Raw genomic sequence first — 16,763 nt, 5'->3', positions numbered from 1 at the left:
GGAAAATGCTTCGACGTGTACATATTTTAATCACATTTCGCAGACTTGGAGAACAAGAAAGTTGGGTTGAATTTGTTTCACAACTCCACATAGTAACAGACCAGTTCGGGCTTCTTCAAGCACACTCTGGTAATCATCAACAAATGACTGATTCGATCGTCCTTAGACAGAGAATATCTCATTGCTCTCGTAGTCCTAATGAAATACACGGACTGTTAGCTAGCTTGAGATTTGGGGCACGGTCTCAGGTCCGGTGGCAAGGCTTTTCACCCGGGTCACCAGCCCGGCAAAGGCCTTGCCCTAGGGCTAAGGAAAATATGTTTATAATTTTACATAAAAATGGTAAGAATATATTAAAAAAAAAAAATAGTATTAAGTTGCAGCAGATAATAAACATTAAAGCGAATATATTTCAGTATGGTATGGGATAGCGGAATTGATAGGGTAAAAAGCCTTCCTTTTCTGATTGGGTATCCTAATTGTATCGAAATCGAAATTGACAATAAAAACTGAAAAGCCTTCTCTTCTTCTCTTTCGTTTTATACAGAAATCCAAAAAATATTTTTCTTACTTCTCTCTCTCTCTCTCTCTCTCTCTCTCTCTCTCTCTCTCTCTCTCTCTAACCAGCTTCAAGTGGTGAATAGTAAAAGGACCTTCCAATCTACAGGTATATGCAGTTTATATGATTATATGATAAACAGGTATATGCAGTTTTGATTAATAGTGGTCTTTTTGGTTTTACGTAAATTTGAACTTAGTACAATAATCTATTTGATTTTTTATTATTTATTATTTACCTTAGCATGAACAACATATTGAGAAAATTCATGGAATTTACCCAGGCCCGGCGTAAGCTATCTAGAGGCCTAAAGCAAAATTTTGAAGTTAGTCCAAAAATTCTGAATGTGGAGGCGGTGATGATATAGTGCAAAAACAGGAAGAAGAAAAAAAACTAATAAAACGAGTGCAAAAATTAAAACACTATTTTTTTTTAGTATTAAAAAATCGATGTACGTAGAAATGGCTGTCAATTGCATAGTTTGACAAGATAATTTGTCTTTTTTTCATTTTCTACTGTGATTTTAGGCCGTTTATAGAGAGATATATGTAGGATAAACTTAGGTATTTTATGCGTTTTAATGGGCCTTTTAAACTTCTTCTTTAATTGATTTTTAATAATTTAAGTAAGATTCAACAAATATATTAATAAATTGTACCGTACCGTTCCAGAAATAAATAAATAAACAAAATGTGTAGTATAACAGTAAAATCAGAAATTCATTAATCCTAAGGTCTAGTGATTATATCTTGTATTTTATTATTAAAACCAAACCATTAAAAGAAAAAAATGGCCTTTGAGGCAATACTTGGTTCTCACGTACGTATAACTAAAATGGGCAAATATATCCTTTTAATAAAACTTGGGATATTAAAAAACAATTCATTGTTCCTATATATATATATATATATATATTCATCACAGCGTAGCCGATGAGAATGAGAGCACAAGAGTGTTTTCAGAGAGCAAAGCCATTTCTGGGAGTGGTGTTTTTGCAGCTCGGACTTGCAGGTTTGGACGTTCTCACCAAAGCCGCTCTCAATCGTGGAATCAGCAATTACGTTTTGGCCGTCTATCGAAACGCCGTCGCAACCGTCGTTATAGGCCCGTTTGCCATATTTCTAGACAAGTCAGTCTCTCTCTCACTCTCTCTCTCTCTCTCTCTCATGTACATTTAAGTCCAAATGATGAATGGTGTGGAAATACTCATTGTTTATTATTGAGGTTTCTCACCAGTCCAAACGATGTTGACCGAGTCTTACATGAATACCATGAATACAAATATTTCCTGATAGGTTTAGTTATTAATTAGTTTATTATTTCCTGATGTTAATATATATATGATATTTGACTGGTGTTATGAATTCAGTTATTGCATTTTATTATTACTCCTTGATTTCTTCTTGATATTTAGGTCATATTAGGACTGTAGTTATTGTAAAAAAAAAAAACACTCTACACGACTACACGTATGTATTGTTATGCCTATATATATTGCATTATTTCAATACAAAAAATATCAGTTCTAAATCAAATACTAGCCTTATTTTTTTTGGGGACTTCACTGTACATTTTGTATACACACTTGACTACTGATTTAGGCCTTGGCTGATTTCTTTGTAAACGGAAGTGGTCTATCCCTTAATTTCGAAGAGTTTGGGGACAAATATGTGTAGATATAAAATTATTTTTCTATTTATTTATTTATGGAAATTATGTTTATTAATTTTGGGAAGAAATAAAAGAAACAAGTGCATTTATTTTTGGTAGGCGAACAAGTTCTCTAGATGAAGTGGTTTTATTCTATATTTGAGTATGGTTTTCTACTTTATTATAGATTAAAAAAAAATAGAGTTTTGAGAATACAAATGAGACACTAATAATTGATTTTTTTTTTTTTTGAAGTTTTGTTAGTATTTTATTATTATTAAGGGAATTGTAATATTTTGATTTGTTTTAATAATAATGATGGTTAAAAATTGTATTTTTTTTAAATAATTCTTATTTTTTAATTTATTACGAGGCCTAATTTTTAATTTTCGCCTAAGGTCTCATTATACATCGTACATGTGTGTTGGACAGGCAAGTGAGGCCCAAGATGACACTCCAAATTTTCATGAAGATCATCGCGCTCAGCTTCATTGAGTAACACATATAAAATTTGGTTTCTAAAATTCTTGATTTTTTAAGCAAATTAATTTGGGTCTATACGATATTTAATCATGAACAATAGATAATTGAATAAAGAGATTGTGAATGGCAGTCCGGTGATAGGGCAAAATATGTACTTCTTGGGGATGAAGTACACGACAGCCACGTTTGCTGCAGCGATGCTAAACATGCTTCCGGCCATCACATTTGTAATGGCGTGCCTACTGAGGCTCGAGAGAGTGAGGGTAAGGAGCTTGAGATCGCAGGCCAAGGTGGCCGGGACAGTCGGCACGCTCGCAGGGGCCATGATCATGACGTTGGTCAAGGGTCCACAGGTGTGGAAGGAGAAAATTTTCTATTATTTATTAAATTTTTTTTATCTTAAAATTTTACAAAGGGTGATGTAGCTAAATAGTCAATTTAAAATTATGAATTTGCAAATAACCAAAGTTTGTCATAATTTAGTGAAATAGGTAAAATGTGCAGCAATCTGGTTTCAGAAAAAGTTTTTGACCTCAAGATTAATTGTTTTGAAAATGATTAATCGTCAAAAAATTTAATCTCTTGGCCGTCAAAAAAATTTTGAAAACGTAAATTTGACTGCTTTAGTACAATTTTTTTCCTTTTACAAATTAGCCCCCTCTGAAATTTTTCTTACACATTATAGCATCCACTGATTTACTTTTCTGGCTCTGTCTTTGCCCGCAGGTGTGGGGGCACGGGGGCCAGGTCAAGCGGGGAGTGGGGATGGCCCACGCCGTGAAGGGCTCCTTGATGTTGACAGCGTGCTGCTTCGGCTGGGCTTGCTTTATGGTCCTCCAATCGGTGACGCTGGAGACATACCCGGCCGAGCTATCCCTCACCGCCTGGATATGCCTCCTCGGCGCCCTCGAGGGGACCGCCGTCGCACTCATCTTCGAACGCGGCGTCTGGGCTCTCACCTGGGACCCGAAACTGCTCGTCTGGACCCTCTATAGTGTAACACTCTAAATTGTTTAGTTTTTTTTTTCCCTGTTTGGATTTTTGTTATACCGTCATTTTCACAAGGTAGTAATAAAGATGAGGCTCAAAGATCCAAAAGACACAAAAGCTTGAAGACACGAAGAACGCCAAGAACACGAGCAAAAGGAAAGCACGAGGATCGAGACGGCGAGAAGAGAAAGACTTCACCACACCTCAACTTATGTGCGGTCATAGGGTCAAACCACAAACGGTTCTAAGTGTTGACCTGACAGATTTATCTTTATATACGTGGCAGGGCATTATTGGATCGGGTTTGGCTTACTACGTGCAGGGACTCGTGATGAGGGACAGAGGCCCGGTGTTTGTGACAGCCTTTAGCCCGCTCTGCATGGTCATGGTTGCAGTCATGGGCTCCTTGTTCCTCAAAGAGAGCGTGTTTCTCGGCGGGTAAACCAACTTGTATTTTTTTTTTATAAGTCCCTCTAAACAATATCATTACCATAATCATTAATGGTGTGTTGCTTTTGCAGGGTCATCGGGGCTGCGATTATCATGGCGGGGCTCTACCTGGTCGTCTGGGGGAAAAGCAAAGACCACAAGTCCGCAAACCAATCTTCAGGCGACGTTGAAAACACCAACACCGGACACGATTGATCACATTTTTTTTTTGGCCGACTTTGTGAGTCTGTTTTCTTGTATGGTTTTTCTCTTTGGATATTTTATCTTCTTTTTTTTTTTTTTGTTCTGATTTTGGATACACTATGTAGTATCGCATTTTAAAATAGCATATTTTTTTCCTTACATAGTCACATATGTTAAAAAAAATTGTATAGACATTGAAGGCCTAGGAAAATTACCGTAGTACCTTGAAGATCTTCTTTTGTATGTAGAACGTAGGACACACAGTAGGCCTTGCAGATTATTAAACGCTGATCATTTTAAAGCTAATCGTAGTCATTATGTGCAAAAAAATCTTGTACAAATAGAATACTACTTATGCATATTATTGGAATTTTTACGTGAACAAACATAGTCTGAATGTAATCCCATAATCACAGCCATTAATTGAAACACTAATGGTTAAGTAACCATATTGTGATGGTTATATAAAGTAAAGAAAGAGAGTACACTCACAAAACACTAAACACTAAACACTGTTCGATGAATAACAATGTGTTTTTGTTTTACTTTTTAGAAGAAAAAAAATTTTAAGAAAAAAAAAATTGACCCTAAACACAAATAACGTTCATTCGTACTGATTTTTTTTTTTATCAGAAAGATAAAAATGTCTCCAAAAACTTTAAGGACATTTTTTTTTCAAATCTAAATATTTATGAACATATCTCTATATATTGTTTCCTTCAGACTAAAATATATTAATTATTCCGCAACAACGCGCGGAACATATTGCTTGTTTAACTGCATATGAGGCATGTATGGTTATACCTTAAGTCCTTAGTTTGTGTGATGAGCCTAATTAGCCCACTTTTATATATTACTATGTTTTGGACAGATTAGAAGAAAGGAAAGAAGGCAAGGATGTGGTCCTGGGATTGCATGAGCACATTTCATAATTGAAGGAAAAAAAAAAAAAAAACCCAAAAAACTCTCGACCGAAACTCAAAACCTATTCAAAAAACAACCCAAAAAACTCACCGACTCCACCACCACCGTGGCGCGTCACGAATCCGACTCCCCCACCACCACCGCGGCTCGTCACGAATCGGAAGTCGCGGCGTCGCGTCTCAGCGTCAGGATGAAACTTGGCGGTGGCGAGGCGGTCGAGGACGGCGTTGAGGTCGCCGACGGTGAGATCGCCGTGGGAGGAGTGCGCGAGCTTCACCCGGGTGGGCCGTTCAACCCGTTGGGGAAGGTGTCGGCGTCGGGAAGAAGGAAGGCCCGACACTTGCTCGCACGCCGCCATCGATCGATCGATCCACACTTTTTTTTTTCCTTTTCAAGGCGGCAGAGGGTTTTTTTTTTTTTTTTTACTGTGTTTATTGTAAATGAGTATTGTAAATGTACAAGGAAGAAATTTACAGTACATAAATATGTTAATATGTTAACATGGCCGGGATTGCAAAAGGCTTGCGAGAAGGCTCCGACACCCAAGAAAGATGGGTCGGTTTGCGTGATGAGGAAGATGAGTTTCAATGGTTATTTGGTTGTACAGAATATGATGATTCGTTTTTGTTCGGATGGTGTATATTTGTGTAAATACAAAACATATTTACAGTATATTCGTGTAAATACAAAACATATTTATATTCATTGTAAATACAAACCATATTTACAGTATATTCATTGTAAATATAATCTGAAAAAAGTTCTGGAAATATTTTGGACGTTCTAAAATTATGAATATATGAAAGAAATAATATCAATAAATGAAGATTATATTTACAGATTTTATCCATAATGAATTGCCACGAAAATAGAAACTAATTAGATAAAGTCAACGCTGAAACTTCCAATTTGAAATTTCAGTTAATACTTACCAACTTGGTTTAAAATATTTGATTCAAATTAAAAAAAAAAAAACTGCCTACATTACAGTTACAAACCCGAACATTTCAAGGGCAAAGCTGTAAAAAAATCCGTCATTAATATGCTGCCACGTAAGCAACTTAGTTATTTACAGATTATTTACAAAACGTTGGCCAAATTTAAATTGCTGTAAATTATGTGGCTTACGTAGCCAATTTTTTGAATTTTTAATGCTCTAGAATGTGGTCCTATAATTGCACGAGCATAGATCAATTGTTTTGTGCATATATTTTCCTCTCGTCATGTATCACTATCCAATATTGAATTTTTAATGGTCTAAATATAATGTGGTCCTAGAATTGCATGAGTATAGATCAATTGTTTTGTGCATTGTTCAAGTATGATCATCATAATGAAGAAGACGAGAAAGAGAAAGATAGCGATAGCTAAATTTGACCCGTGAAACTGCATGAAAAAGACAATCAGATCAGTTTGAGAGTCAGATAAACACATTCATGAGACGAGAGACAACGTATGTTTTTAGTTGGCTTGTATTTATCATTAATGGCCATATTTTAATTCGAATTCGCCAACTTCTCGCATTACTACAACTTTGGAGAGAAACATAGATTTGGTTGTTTTTCTTTTTTCGACACCCAAAAAAACAAACATAAAAAAAAAAAGAGTCCACTGTGTGACTCAGATAGAGAGATTGTTGATTTAAATTTCCGCAAACCAAATTTTCAGGCGAAGCTGAAAACACCAACAGCGCCAATGATTGATCTCGTTTTTTTTTTTATTATTAAACTTTGATGATGTGAGTCTGTTTTCTTGTATGGTTTTTCTCTTTGCATATTTTATATTTTCTTGATGATGTGAGTCTGTTTTCTTGTATATGGTCATTTCGGAAGTAAATTTTCTTCTTGCGCTTGTGTTTTACCGATACATTAGACGACAGCGTATGTTATCCTCACAGAATCACATACGTAAAAAAAAAAAAAAAAAATTGTTCGGAATTAAAACTCGTAAGATATTACCCGTGCCAAAAAAAAATTAATGAATATGAGTCGAGGTGTGACCGAAAAAGTAACGGAGTTCCTCCAGAAGGTGTCTGAAGAACCAGTTCCAAGTTATACTTCCTGTTGATTAGCATAATCCAGACATACAATACAAGCATATATGCAAGGTTAACAATGAAGGACGAGATTAGTCTCTGTGTACTTTAGCCAACGAGCAATATATGGATAACATTGTTCTAAGCGATCGTTCAAGTATTATGGGACAAGCTCAGTAACTACAAATTTCTCTCCTCTGAATAATAGTCGGTTGTGCATCAACTTTGCAGGCACGATAAGATGCAAATAAAGGGAATACCTCGTCGGTCGTGGCATTCAAACTGACAGCGATAGCAAAGTTGGACTCTCGAAGAAAATGCCTGATCTGAGGGACGAGCCCGCTCGTAGAAACCGTTACCTTTACGGAGTCTGAATTGCTTTGGATTCTTCTTTCGCGAGCAAGATATGGGAAAATCTCCCTCGGAATATAGTCGATCGTTCCATCATTGTAAGTAAAAAATTCTCAAGTTGGGAGATAGTAGATACTTTTTTTTTTTTTTTTGAAAAAAGAATACAGGCCACTCTCTCTCTCTCTCTCTCTCTCTCTCACACACACACACACACAATTGGCATATGCTATGAAGATAACATTTGCATTCAGAAACTAATTAAAAAACTTGAAACAAATGATTATCCACAATTATAATGCTGGTAAGAAAAATCAGAACCCATCAAGTTTGTCAAAAACCTTTGCAATATTGGCTTGGTGGTTAATACGGTTCAGAGTGAAGTACTTACGAATGTGGTAAGGTCATACATCATATCATGTTGTATGAGAATTTACACTTTTTTCCCCTTTAAAACTCACTCATACGTATGGTAAGGTTAAACCTTTCACGCATATAACTTGTTCCTCATATGTACACCATCAGATTTCATTAGCCAACTCTCTATTTAGACATGATGTCTATTTACCCCAGCACAGTCACGTACATGACTATCTATGTTCTCAAAGCTTCGAAAACACTTGGCATTTCGTACCTTTGACGCTTTTTCTTCTCAGGGGTTCCGTGGACCTGCTTTTTCATGCCGTATGTCTTCAGCTGGAAGTTCTCGAATGCCTCGGAAACTGCTTCGACCTGTGTAAATATTCAATCACATTTTGTAACGATTTACTTTAAAGTTCAACGCTGACTCGGAGAAGAAATCAGGGATTGAACAGACCAGTTCGGGCTTCTTCGAGTACACTCTAACGATCATATCTTGACAGAAAGCAGGCAACAAGTGACTGATTCGATCATCTTGAACTGAGAATATCTCATTGCTCTCATAATCCTAATAAAAGATACGTACTGTTAGCTAGCTCGAGATTCGAATAAATCATACAAAATGTTGAAGAAGAAAGCAAAAAAATATTGAATCTATGTTTTGGATATTTTGTACCTTGAAAAATTTGATGCTGGATAGAGATTATATGCATGGAAATAAAAGGGTCAGCTGTTAAAATTTAAGATGAGAGAAAATAAAAGAATATAATTTACCAAGGGTTTTGAATGAAGATATACCTTTCCAACGGACTTTTTCTACCGCGAGTTAGATCAATTTTAGTATTGCTCACTTTGACATCTTCTTCTCTTAATGTGATCTGACCGCCTTTCTGAATTTTATTATTTTTCTTCATTTGTTAGGACATCATAATATGCCTGCACTAATCCAAGGGAGATATAATAATTATAACAAAAACTATTGACCTGGGAACATATTATATCCTGTGGAGTGATTTCTTTGAAGTAGTACATTTCCTCCTTGGGGACGGAAAACTCGTTGCAGAACTGAAAAATCCGATGGACTAGTCAGAATTTGATCTAATAATGTAAAAGTCTTTAATTTTTAGAACCCATTCGAACAATAATTTATAGAGTAACCTGATATAGATCCCTTCTCCGAATCCTTTGGACCAAATCTCTAGCCTCCTTGAGCTCGGACTTAGAAGAAGTCTCTATTGTCTTCAAAATCGAGTCATCCAACTGTTTCGGAGACGAACTTTTTAGACAAAAAAAAAAAAAAACAGAACAAATACCAAGGTTTAACAAGTGTAAAAATGTGATATAGTGTTATAAACCTTCCAAAATTCAGCTGGGTCGTGGATCTTGGACGCGATTTCGAGGCATTCGTTTGATTGTACAAGAGCATCCACAACCATGAGTTCTATAGCCTGAAGAAAGATTGGTGTGCACGTCAAGACTCGAAAAATTAAACCGTTGATGAAGAAAAGGTAATGATGATCTGGCGGTACCTTCACTTTGGCATGCGTATATACGGTTCGATGTAAATCAGCACGAGTGGAGAATAACTTGTGTATCGTTAGATCTGATCAACGTTTTAGAGGAGATATTTCACAAATGTTGCATTATTTGAAAACCGAAATGGGAATTTAAAAGATTTACTCACAATCCTTGGCCCGATAACAAATCTGATCTTCCATGACTCGCATCGTATCCATTAACCTGCAACCTCGCTTTTAGAATTAGTTGTCGAAATAAACAATCAAATATGTTGGGTGGACTTTCTTTTGAGCTAAATAAAAAGTTAAAGAAGAAATTTAACCTCTCAGACTGAAAATTGCAGCCAAGTCCACAGGCACGAGAGTCGCGAACAATGTAATCAAACCTGCAAAATAAATGGTAATCATTGTCTCTTTTGATTTTCAAGCCTCAAATGGAAAAGAGAAGTTAAATTCAAGTAACTTACTTGTCAACATCAATTCCAGTTCGACCATTCGCAACAATATCATATAGGAACCTCTTTTGGTTCACACTCTACAATAGCAGGGGAAACACAGGTTTGGTGAAAAAAAAACTATCAAGCTAAAATCTTGAAACTTACAATGGTTTACCTGTCTTGACTCATGGTCACAGCTTGCAATTATCATGTCCTGTCATTATACCAAGGAAGTGTAAGAAGCAAACAGTGAAAGTTACAAGTTATGAACTTTTTTTTGGAAAAGCTTTGATCTATCGCCATCATATACACAATTTATTTTAACTACATGGATATATTCTTAAAAGGGAATCTTTGTAAACAGTAGATAACCAAACTCCATCCAAAATGAAATCTTAAGGGTGAAACAACGCTATTTGGAAGCACTTCATCTTAACAAAAGGTCAATCAACTAGTTCCTAGATTTTCAAGTGGAGAGAACTATCCAAAGAAACATGTAGAATTTGGAATGGTCACAGTCTTCCAACATAGCTCATAATAAACTTAGGTTAATCCCTATATGTAGGTGAAAAATATCTGAAACCAGTGGCATCAGCAGAAAGAAGTTAGTCTATTGAGAAATCGAAGGAAAAAAAAAGTGCTTCTATTGTCTTTCATAAAATAATAATAAGGAAGAAAACAAATCAGGCTTTATGATTTTGGAAGAACTTAAATGTACAGTGAAGATAAAAGTAAAGTCTTGTTGCACAATTAACCTTCACTCTTCTCTGAGTTTGAGGGTCAATTTCAATATTGTGCTCGTCGATCATGTAATCTATCATTTTCACCGACATGTCCTCATGTGACCTGAAAGATGTTCAAAAAAAAAAAAAAAAATAAGAACCTGTTTACCTTTCCTTCTAGAAGGACTCTAAGGTTTATATACTGTTCAATTGTTCGTACTCATACACAATTTCTTGCAGTCGACTAATCATATCACTGTAGTCACCTAATCCTATATCAGTCCAGATGACCAGTCATAAACGCAATCCCGCTAATAATTTAAGTGAATTCTACTCTCATATAGGAAAATTGAAATCTTATCAAGCCAAAGAGTGTGTTGGTTACCATTTATGGCCTTTAAGAACCTGGGGCAAGAACCCACTCTCAAACATGTGGCTGAACGGTCCATGGCCGACATCGTGTAGCAATCCTGGAGAGAGAGAGAGAGAGATAAAATGAAGATCGGTCAATCAGGCTTTTATAGTGCGATGCAGTGGAAATAGTAAAAAGTACCTGCAAGTTTCACTGTCTTTATGTCGTCACGCTCAATACCAAGCTCCAAACCCTATCATCAAAATTCATTTTATTAGGCTCGGGAACAAGAAATGGGAAGGAATACCAACACCATAAGAACGAGCCTGTACTTGGTAAGACGTAATTTTGTCAATAGCTTGACCGGCTAGCCAATATACCCCGAGTGAATGCTCAAATCGAGAGTGTACAGCACCAGGGTAAACCATGTTTGTCAGACCTAATCATCAAAGCAAAGTATTTCTTAAAGTCGAATAGCAATTGTTTACCAAGCTAATGAAACAAATATAGTCTAAACCTAAAATACGTTTTAAACAAAGTTGAAGAGGCCCAAAACTCACCGAGTTGTTTTAAATCGCGGAGCCTGCAAGTTGCGGTTCCACCATTAGCAAATTCCACAAAATTATTTTACAGAATCATGGAATTTCATGGAAAAGTAAGCTTAGTTTACCTCTGAAACTGTTCAGTATCGATGAACTTCAAGAATAGCTGTGGAAAAAGGCAGAAAAATAAAATTCTATAAGTAAAAATTACACTTAATACACTGATATATTAATATACATAAATCGCGGCAGTAGATCAAATAACGAGGACTGATTCCTAGTATTCTAAGCAATGAATGAATCCACAGTTGAATGAATCCATTTTTTTTTGTTGGAAATCGTTGCAGGTTAAAGCAATTCCTTCAAGCATAGTAAATATACTATTGAAAACTAAGAAGCATATATAGTGATATAGTGAAGCGTTTCAGCCGAGCGGAATTGTCAAAATTAGTTCAAATTTACGACTATAAACATTTCTGAAGCAACAGAAATTAATAAACTAATCCGACGGATTGTGCGCGCGTATTAGATAAACCATCAGAACTTGAATATCCGTTTTCAATCAAAGCTATAGCAACACTTCATTTCACAATTTTTGTAATTTTTTTTTCTTTCAGAAACTAAACCGAAGCCAAGATTCGAGAGAGCAAAAGAGCCACGAAAGAGAAAGCGTTCCGAAGAAATTCAAAATTAAAAATAGGAAGTAAAATTACCGGTTCGAGATATATGTTTCCGTGAACGTTGTCGCGGACGTGCTTCAGCGATCGGCGATCCTTGGAGATCAACGCCCAAACGTCTTCTCCATTGGAAGCTCCCATGGCTCGAGCGAGAGGAAGAGAGATTTGATTTCGGACTTGCAGAGAAAAAAAGAGAAGAGAAGTAAGAAAACAGAATTTCTGTTTGGATTACTGTAGAGACAAAACGAAACAAAATGTCCAAATATATATATGCCGCCAAAACCAGGCGCGTGAACATTACGAGTTCTTATTTTTATTTCACCTTTTGGTCTAATAAATAAGAGCGCAAATATTTGTGGGCAGTGTTTAGAGACTAGAGACCCGACATCTGTCCACGTGTCAGCATCAGAGAACTCACGCAATAGTAAAACCATCAAGCACTTAAAATAAACATAACAGTCGATTTTTCATTTATTAGCCATACATTTTTAATTTTTCATTAATTAGTCATAATTTTTTATTAACATGATTAAAATAACGTAAATGCTTATAATTTTTCGACACCTCATTATAAATTACGAATTGAATATTTAGCGATTCACAAATTTTTAAGAAAAAATGGTATGAAGTAATCAATTCAAACTATGACTTTTGCAAAATAATCATAGTTTCATTAGATATATCAAAATAGCCAATTGAGAGTACAAGTTTTCTTTAAATTTAATCTTACTTCGATTAATTTTAATTAAACTTTCTTAAAGCTTACGTTCTGTCTTTATAGTTCGTTGGTATTAAATTTAATCCAACATAGATTAATCTTACTTGGACTAGTTTGCTTATAGTTGACAAACTATGACTATTTTGCAAAAGCTTAAATTCTATTAGGCTATATAGCTGCTTTACCCAATTTTTAATAACTCAATTATTTATAAATTTAAAATATAAACAACAATATTTTCCATCTTATTATTGCTATTGGAATCCGATCCTATTGGTCTTGTCTACATGTCTTCCTCAAATAATGCACAAACGTGAATTACATACGTGAGTGCACATCTCTCTTTTTTCGACATTTTTTTTCAATATTATTATTAGCATTCAAAGCACGAGATAGAGCAACTATTCAAAAAGCGCTTCATCACGATAAATTTTGCCTTGTGACCAATAATATAATCCGAGGAATCAGGCGGGGACTTTCAATGCGGTTCTGAACTTGTCTGGAACGCCGAGAACCGGGGCCCGAAGAGCGCCGGGATTTCCGAGCTGGCCACACGCAGCCATTTGGTCGTCTCCGCGGCTGAGTCGCGTGAAAACGACGACCCCGGCTCCGGCCAGAACGTTCCGAAACTCGATCATCTTCTCGTCCCGGCTCGGCACGAACTGAGACCCGTCGTGTGGGTTGAACGAGATCAGATTGATCTTGCAAGGAATGTCACGGACTAGATCGACAAGCCTCTCTGCGTCCTCGGCACTGCAACATTTCAGACATAGTTTCTATCAGGAAAAGAAAAAATGAAAGCTCCATCAATATATCACTTTGGCCCCTAAATCTTTTGCTGTCGACATTTTCCTCCACGAGTGTGCACTTTTTGACGTTTTTGTTACAAATTAATAAAATCTGTCAGTTCTCAATGTAAATTTTTATCGATACACAAGACAGTAGCATATTTTTTCCTTACAGGGTCACATATGTTAACCAAAAAAAAAAAAATTGTTCAAAATTAAAATTGGTAAGATATTGCCCCGCCAAAAAAAAAAAGTTAAGGGAGGAAGCTGCAAAGAAAAAACGAATATTGAGCCAAAGTGTGACCAAAGAAGTAAGGGAGATAATGAAGTGTAACCTATCATTCACACCAGCGAGCATAACGTATTCGAATAGGACTTTATAGTTTCTCTTGAAGCGAAGTTCCTCCCGAAGGGTTTGAAGAAGCAACTCCAAGTTATACTTCCTGTTGATAGGCATAATCCAGTTTCTGACCTATGAGAGATTACAAGCATGTATGCAAAAAAGGTTAAGAACGAAGCATGTGATAAGTTTGTGTACTTGAGATCCTTGTTGTTTTTTCGAAAAGAAAAACGGAATATTATATAAATCAAGAAGTACTTACACCATCAGAAAAAATTCCATGCACCTGAACTTTTTGAAAATTAAGTTTTGTACCATGAGTTTTAGTATTTGTACCTTTTCAGCATAATCCCTAACTACATGCTCAGTGCACTGTACCCTAGTACAAGGTACTCGAATAATCCCTAACTAAGTCCACCAAAGAAAAACCGTTGAGCTTATTTTGATAGGCAGAGAGCCAAACATTGGTTAACATTATCGATTATAGGTTCTCACTAACTACAGATTCGTCTCCTCCGAATAATCATCGATTATAGACATGAATAAAAGGGAAATACCTCGTCGGTCGTGGCATTCAAACTGACGGCGATAGCACAGTTTGACTCTCGGAGAAAACGTCTGATCTGAGGGACGAGCCCGCTTGTTGAAACTGTGACCTTACGTGGACTGAATTGCAGGCCTTGCTCGTGCACCATTATCTCCGCAGCTTTTATCACATTGTCCACGTTGTGAAGCGGTTCTCCCATACCCTTTGCACCCACAAAACCTCAATTAAGTGTTTCCCAAATAGATATTGGAAAAATCTCAAATGATGTAGCGATTTTAGACCATGGTTTGAACGTGAACAGTGGTTTTGTTGATAAGCTCTATTCACTATTTGAGGGGTGAATCAGTAAAATAAAATAAAAAATAAAAAAACCTTAATTTACTCTGGTCTAATAACTAAAAAAAAATACAAATCGATCGAGTGTTTCCCTAAGAGCGAGTGCCAAAATCTCAAATGAGGCAGCAATTTAAGAACATGCTTTGTACATGAACGGTGGTTTTATCGATAAGCTCGATTCACTATATCGAGGGGTGAACCAGTCCCTCCGATTACACTAATCTGCCACTCAAATATAAAACATAACTTTTTATATATATATGGCGTACCATGAATACAACATTTGAAATGGAGCCGAGTTCGGTGGTGAAAAGCCGTCTTGCATACACAGCCTGGTCAACTATCTCACCCGCGGTCAGATGTCTCGTCAGACCCATCCTAAAAATAAACAAATAAATCAACAAAATAATCTTTTTACCACCGTAAATTTCGGGGTTTGTTCGGCGAAATAGTCGAGTTAGTAGCTCAAACAAACCTGCCGGTAAAGCAGAACTGACAGTTCATAGCACAGCCGACTTGGCTCGAGACACAAACAGTGTTGCGTCGACTTTCGCAAGGTATAACCACAGTCTCTATCACCAGCCCGTCTTCCAACTCGAACAAAATCTGCAAACCTCCTGTGAGTCTCACAATCAATGAGAATATTCCGAACAAGACCACTTAATAAACACATCAACATAACAAAACAAAAAAATAAAAATAAAATTCGGAAAAAAAAAAAAAAAAACGATTCGTCTACCTTCTTAGTTCCATCCGATGCCGTTCGGATTTCCTTTAATGATATCGGCTTGAACTCGGCATTTTCACTTAGCATGGCCTTAAAATCTTTGTTCAGACCTACAAGTTCAGAAATTCGTCCACAAACTTTAACCACCGAGACTAAAATGTACAAATATTAGCTTCTATTCTTTCACAAGTGTAGCACTATGAGTTCATCACAAACCTTCTAATTCGTCGAAGTTGTGTGCCCAAATATTGTCGCCGTACAAACGTTTCCACAGCATCAAAGCCTGTCCAGGTCTGAATCCTCGCGATTGAACCCATTCCTATCACACAGACCGCCATTTTCAAAACTCGAAACGAGCAAACAAACAGAGAAAGAGTATTGGACTTTTAGAAGACGAACCTGGAGTTCAGTGTAACTCATTCCGTTGAGGATAATTTTCGAGCTCTTCGTCGGAGCTTCAGTCCTCTCGACGGCTTCTTCGAACTCGAAACCTAGGTCTTCGGGGACGAGATGGCTCGGAGGAGAAGGAGACGCGGCGGTCGAGAGAGAGCGACGGCGAGTGAGCGAAACGCGACGGAGATTAGGGCGTGGCTTGTCGGAGAAGTTGACGGAGAGTGGTTCTCTGGAAGTCGGAGATGAGAGCGAAAAGGAAATCGAAGGAGTGAGCGAAGAAGATGAAGAAGAAACCATGGGAATTGGACTCGGCAACACACAGCCAATCTCCATGGCCAACGATAGTTCTGCTAAAGAGAAGCTTCACTTCACTCCGTAAAAAATAAAATAAAATAAAAAAGGATAAAATCGCCGATAAACACAATCATAAGGAAACGACGATCATTTTAAAAAGCGACGATTTTTTTCTCTCGATTTCATAGACCGAACGACGCCATAATTCCTACCATGTCAAACTAAGCATCCCATAATTCTTGTTTAATTCTTAAAATTCTTTTATCATTTCAAACATTTTTTTTTATTATTATTTTATTTTGCTTGGCTTGACTCATAACATTTTAATTTTTGGAGCTAGATTATTGTATTTTTTTTTAATGGTAAATCTAGATGTTCATATAATATCCCT

General features: G+C 36.5%; 2 protein-coding genes across 2 annotated transcripts; one reads left to right on the top strand and one right to left on the bottom strand.

Annotated features, from left to right (window-relative positions):
• The first annotated feature begins 1,497 nt into the window (after nucleotides 1-1,497).
• Nucleotides 1,498-4,327, top strand: LOC149403357 (WAT1-related protein At2g37460-like). The gene is made up of 7 exons (XM_089608683.1): nucleotides 1,498-1,688; nucleotides 2,642-2,704; nucleotides 2,823-3,047; nucleotides 3,197-3,203; nucleotides 3,419-3,688; nucleotides 3,969-4,120; nucleotides 4,204-4,327. Exons 1-7 carry the CDS (start codon nucleotides 1,498-1,500, stop codon nucleotides 4,325-4,327), a joined length of 1,032 nt encoding a protein of 343 aa, XP_089464809.1.
• Nucleotides 4,328-7,873: 3,546 nt separating this feature from the next.
• Nucleotides 7,874-16,472, bottom strand: LOC149403356 (uncharacterized). Its single transcript, XM_089609172.1, has 26 exons — nucleotides 16,085-16,472; nucleotides 15,902-16,004; nucleotides 15,698-15,795; nucleotides 15,434-15,564; nucleotides 15,228-15,336; nucleotides 14,633-14,824; nucleotides 14,071-14,207; nucleotides 13,469-13,700; nucleotides 11,681-11,718; nucleotides 11,571-11,593; nucleotides 11,343-11,449; nucleotides 11,212-11,263; nucleotides 11,044-11,128; nucleotides 10,692-10,782; nucleotides 10,112-10,150; nucleotides 9,967-10,034; nucleotides 9,823-9,885; nucleotides 9,667-9,722; nucleotides 9,512-9,585; nucleotides 9,338-9,430; nucleotides 9,141-9,242; nucleotides 8,967-9,047; nucleotides 8,781-8,872; nucleotides 8,659-8,674; nucleotides 8,440-8,550; nucleotides 7,874-8,354 (listed from the first exon to the last, which is right to left on the bottom strand). The coding sequence occupies exons 1-26, from the start codon at nucleotides 16,409-16,411 to the stop codon at nucleotides 8,217-8,219; spliced, it is 2,658 nt and encodes an 885-aa protein (XP_089465298.1). The 5' UTR covers nucleotides 16,412-16,472; the 3' UTR covers nucleotides 7,874-8,216.
• Between the last annotated feature and the right edge of the window lie 291 nt (nucleotides 16,473-16,763).

The sequence above is a fragment of the Urtica dioica genome, chromosome 3 (assembly GCF_054948205.1).
Source record: "Urtica dioica subsp. dioica isolate 48M chromosome 3, U.dioica_male_clone48M_v1_H2, whole genome shotgun sequence".
Classification (NCBI taxonomy): Eukaryota; Viridiplantae; Streptophyta; class Magnoliopsida; order Rosales; family Urticaceae; genus Urtica; species Urtica dioica.
This window is presented reverse-complemented; position numbering and strand designations above follow the sequence as displayed.